Source organism: Macadamia integrifolia, chromosome 10, assembly GCF_013358625.1.
Source record: "Macadamia integrifolia cultivar HAES 741 chromosome 10, SCU_Mint_v3, whole genome shotgun sequence".
Classification (NCBI taxonomy): Eukaryota; Viridiplantae; Streptophyta; class Magnoliopsida; order Proteales; family Proteaceae; genus Macadamia; species Macadamia integrifolia.
Genome location: NC_056566.1, coordinates 27436327 through 27441601, shown reverse-complemented (window position 1 = coordinate 27441601; position 5275 = coordinate 27436327). Strand labels below are relative to the sequence as shown.

General features: G+C 39.8%; 1 protein-coding gene across 2 annotated transcripts in view; it reads left to right on the top strand.

Annotated features, from left to right (window-relative positions):
* Positions 1–518: 518 nt before the first annotated feature.
* LOC122090490 (heterogeneous nuclear ribonucleoprotein U-like protein 1) overlaps positions 519–5275 on the top strand; it is a 5896-nt gene continuing 1139 nt past the window's right edge. The window contains exons 1-8 of one of the 2 annotated variants that reach the window (XM_042660109.1): positions 519–669; positions 869–1044; positions 1399–2162; positions 2308–2496; positions 2613–2721; positions 2839–2897; positions 3014–3188; positions 3277–3350. In XM_042660109.1, coding sequence (XP_042516043.1) covers positions 912–1044; positions 1399–2162; positions 2308–2496; positions 2613–2721; positions 2839–2897; positions 3014–3188; positions 3277–3350 — 1503 coding nt within the window. In that variant the 5' untranslated portion in view covers positions 519–669; positions 869–911. Of the gene's footprint in view, positions 1045–1398; positions 2163–2307; positions 2497–2612; positions 2722–2838; positions 2898–3013; positions 3189–3276; positions 3351–5275 lie in introns of both variants that reach the window. The other variant, XM_042660108.1, reaches the window with a different exon arrangement.

The following is a 5275-nucleotide window of genomic DNA, read 5'->3' as shown; positions in this document are numbered from 1 at the left end:
GGAGGGCTGAGGTGCAGCATTGGTCAGGACCGATCCTTGCCCGTGCCGTGGTTGGGAAGAAATACCCTCATCACTATGAAATGCAACCAATATACAATCACATACCCAAATTTCATTATTTTGAATAAAAGAATATGATGATAATAATAAATTATATTATATAAATCATGTTTAAAATTAGAATCGGGTCGGGCCTAGTCCTCTACTCAAACCCTGCCCAATCCTAGCACATGGTCTGTGTTTTTCAACCGTAGCCTGCCCCTATGGGATCAAAATCCTCTGTTTTTTCCATCCATGTTTTTCTTTGTTTTGCTACCTGCAGAACGCGACACGTGGACAATAAGGAGACCAACGGTCAAGATTGAGTGAGGATTATTACATCTGGTGCGTTGGTCTTAAAATTGTCCACGTGTCGCATTCTGTAGGTAGCAAAACAAGGAAAAACAGGGATGAGAAAAACAGAGGATTATTTTCTGCCCCTATGTCAAAAATTTCAGCCCGTCTGAGTGGGTTCGGCCATCAGGGCCAAACCTACACTCACGTGCGGTCTAGTGCAACATCCTAGCAAATTGGAAGGATTCCTCTTCCAGAAAAAGGAACACAGATTCGGCTGTAGCATTGAGGGATTCGTAAGCGCCATATAGTTCTTCCAGTTTGGAAACTGAACAGGTTTCATATTTCATGTTCTCCCAGTTTGGAAACTAAATAGTTGTAGATTTCTTAGAATCTAATCTTTACTTTGTATTAGAATTCTACCAAATATTTATAGTCGGTTAGGCTTCCCACCTGCAATATAAATATCAGTCTCTTCTTACCATTCAATCGATCTCTTTGTATCTGAAGGGGCTCAAATTTTCTTAAATCGTAGGGTAACAGAGATTCGGATTCGAATTCCAAATATTGGGGTTTGAATGGCGTCGAGGAAGCATGAACATCCGAAAGCAGAAGAACCAGAATCGAAGAGGACGAAGCTCAGCGCCCCTACTTCTTCCCCATCGGAAGCGAAGCAGCGTGTGGTTCTGAATACCGCTGATTGCAATTTAGGTATTTTTTGTTCTTCCCCCCTCGCGTCTCTTCCGAATTTCCTTTTTCATTTCTTGAGACTTGAAATTTCTCCACCCCTGGTTCTTTTCTTCAATCTTTTCGCGCCTGAACTTATCTATCCAGCCATTTAAATTTTAGGGTTTTAACTATTTCACAGTGTATTCCGAATTTAGTTTTGGATGAGCAAAATATAAATTGGGTTCTTCTTTGAACAATGATTCTTTTCTTTGTGTGGACTATTGATAGGTCCTTGGTTTATTCTTATGGATTCTATGAAGATAATAATCAACTCAACTCAACTTAGCCCTCAGCTTTCTGAGTGTATTGCTTTCAATTTTCTTTATCTTTCTCCAGATTTCGATGTTGAAGGAAATGGTCTTCAAGGTCATGCGCTTCATGAGCAGGGGTTTGCTTATTGCTGGTCTGGTGCTCGTGCTAATGTGGGTATTAAGGGAGGAAAGTATTGTTTTGGCTGCAAAATCGTTTCTGCACAACCCGTTGATATGGAGGACACTCCCCCTGACCAGAAGCATGTTTGTCGAGTGGGCATTTCAAGAGGAGATGATGCTGTGGGAAACCTTGGGGAGACTGAACACAGTTATGGGTTTGGAGGAACAGGAAAATTCTCAAGTGGAGGGAAGTTTACAGATTACGGTATGAAGTTTGGTGTTGGTGACACAATTGTTTGTGCTGTAAACCTTGAAAATCAGCCATTGGCTTTTGTCGGTTTCTTCAAGAACGGGCAATGGTTGGGTACCGCCAAGCAATTTGATGCTGGCCTAAAGGGTCTTGCTGTGGTGGATTCTCCTGTGAGAAAGTTAGAGTGGGAGTCTGCCCTGTTTCCTCATGTCCTGTTGAAAAATGTTGTTGTTCAGCTGCAGTTCAGCGCTGAAGATGGTCTTATTCCTCAAGAAGGTTATAAACCTTGGGCTTCTGCACTTGAAGATGGAAATGCAATAATGGGACCCAAATTTTCTAGCCCCAAGGATTGTGAAGTATTGATGATGGTTGGACTGCCTGCTTCTGGAAAGACTACATGGGCAGAGAAATGGGTGAAGGAACACCCTGAAAAATGCTATGTTGTGCTCGGAACAAATCTGGCTTTAGAACAAATGAAGGTTTGTGGTCCCAAAGTTTTATATTTTTAATATTTTACTGGGTGCATTATGTATGCAATGTTAGAGGGTCAAAAATTGTTTCTAAATTTATTTGTGTGTGGTTGTATCACAGCTTGATACAATAAGTTGTTCTTGCTTGGTGCAGGTACCAGGGCTTTTGCGTAAGCAAAATTATGGTGAACGATTTGAGCGCTTGATGGACCGGGCTACAGGGATTTTTAATACCCTTTTATCCAGGGCTGCCAAGACACCTCGCAATTACATTCTTGATCAGACAAATGTTTACAAGAATGCACGTAAACGTAAACTGAAGCCATTTGTGAACTATTGTAAGGTACCATGTACAAAATTATTGCAATTGTTTTAGTATTATTAAGGTTTGAATGTTCATTTTAGGCTTAACTGGAGTTTTTGGTCTCCTTTTTCTTTACTTCAAATACTCAAATCCAGATAGCAGTTGTGATTTTCCCAAGACCAGAAGAGCTGATGACCCGTGGAGAAAAACGGTTTAAAGAGATGGGGAAAGAGGTACCTGCAGAAGCAGTAAATGAGATGTTAGGTATAATTTACATTCTAGGCTTCTAAGTAGTACTCCATTTGCTCTTTTCCAAGGATTTAAGTTGCTTGCAGCTTGACAATCTGTGATCTTACATTAGCATGTGATCTGCATTTGTAGCTAATTATGTGTTGCCTAAGAGCAAGGAGATGCCTGGTTCTGATGAGTTCTTTGATCAGGTAATATAAGAGTCCCTGGGTATCCACTTTCTGTATCATCTTCATTTGGTGTCATCCTTTCTCCCTTCTCTTTTTGTTACCCCTCTTGTCTGCTAATATCTAGTCCATCCTGGAAGGTTATCTTTCCAGAACTCAACAGGGCAGATTCAGAGAGATACTTGGATGAGATGAAGCGTGCGATGAGAGCTGGATCCATATCAGATTCAAGGAGCAACCTCTCACCATATTCTCATGGCGGTTCTGTCCATTCATATTCTAGTCCTTCAATGTTAAACCGAGAAGCTTTACCAGGTTAGCTCTTTGGGTTCTCATTCGGTTAAGAACAGTTTCACCTTTTGCCATAAGCTTTTGTAATCTTTTACTATGCCCAATTTTCCAGCCACTGGAGGGGGTTGGCAGCATTCTCACTCACCTTTACCACAACGAAGTTATGATCAGTTAAGGCCTAGAGAGGTAGGTGATATCCATTGTATTTGTATTAAAGTTGCTGATGGGTTTCAAATTTCTTCCTTCCATGAAATTGCTGATTTGAAATGTAGGGTTCAAATATCTTCCATCTAGATTGAGTAGGCTTGTAGGGGCTATTTCATTATTTATTATTATTTTTTTTCTTTTTTATGCTGACTTGTTCATACTGATTTTTCAAATAGATTTGATGTGCAAAATTTAAACTTACCCATCATGGAATCTAAATTATATTATAATATCTGGTTGCAGTAACCTTTTTCGAAATCAGGTGAAAAAGATCTCATTTTAGGACTAGCTGGGGAATCAAGCATGAGGTGTTTGTGTTATCTCTCTGTATATCCTTGGCCAAAGGGAATTCAGACACCCATTACCAAAATAAACGTAATATGTAAAGATAGAAAAGTCCATCAATTTGTCATGTATACATTCAAGGATAAATGGTGATATTGCCGACATGTGGCAAGATGGGTAAAATTATTTGAGATGGACTGGGGAGGCAGAATGTGATCTGGATTGAACTGGTAAGGAAAAATGCGTACTTGTTAGTACGCAGTAGGTATGGTCTTAAATAGAGTGGAATGGCAGAACAGAGGTCGCTTGGGATGCTAAATAGTTAACTTATAGATTAATTATAGCTTGAGTTTTTGGTTTGGACAGTTGATCTTTGCTCAATGAGATGTGGCTCGTGTATTATGTGTTTGATGCAATGAAAGTGTAGAATGGCTAGAAAGCACCATCACTATTTGTTGTAGCTTAAGCACATGGAGATAAAATCATTTATGAATAACCTATTATTATTGAGAGGTAGGGGTTCCACATTCTGAAGGTGGGAAGATCGTGCGTGCTTGTATGCGTGCACAGGCACATGTGTGTATGAGGTGAGTTCCCTCTTTTATCTCAGCTCAGCAATATGGGCTGTGTAGCCATTGTTCCAATTTGGGTGGTCATCAGGATCTTGCTGCAAATCCATCCTTATAAGTATTGTTTAAAGAATGGACTGTTTGCACCATAAGGGCACATGTGGGGGTCCGGCATCAATTAGATGCCTCCCTGCAGTCCCACGTTTTATTCCTTGCCTATTAGTATTAGGAGAGATCTCTAGGTTTAACCAGGCTCTGATACCATGTAACAATATGCAAGGCTAACACCCAGCAATCACCATGAGAAAAGGGAGAAGAAGAAGAAGAGGAGCACTGAGACTGCTGGTTCACATAATCGTAACCAGCAGTCTCCATTCCTCTATTATTTATGACTAAAACTATTACAAGCAATTCAGAAACTGAAATATGGGGAACTATCCTAACTAGGAAACATAGTGAAAATAGGAAACAAATCAATATATCCTAATACTAATAGGCAAGGAAGAAAACGTGGGACTGAAGGGAGGCATCTAAGTGATGCCACCAACCCCTACATGTGCCTTTGTACCCCCACGATACAGAGGGTCCATTTTTTAACAGGTATTATATGAGTTTTGAAGAAATAGGAATAATTTGGCTAAATAAGATGTTCTCCCTTTAAAGATTTCTTTGGCCTAATAGAATAGGCAAAACTGACACATGCTCATATTCTTACATCTGCCCCTTCTCTCGAATAAATTCACAGAAACTCAGGGAAGTGACTATTAAGCAGGAATATGAGAAATATTGTTTGTGAACTATGGTACCTGCTTGATTCCTCAAATTGTTTGTGTTAGATAGATATAATTGACATTTGTTCCTAAAACAGTAAGGTTTGCTTTCTTTCTTTTTTGGTGCAACTCATAGCTGACTAGCTGTATGCATATTTGCAGTTAAAACTGTTTATTGTGTATCCTTGGTGATTCTTTTTCAGTGAAATTTCTTCCATGGAAAAATATATAGTGTGTGTTTTTTCTTTTTTCTTTTTTTTTTGGGGGGGGGGGGGGGGGG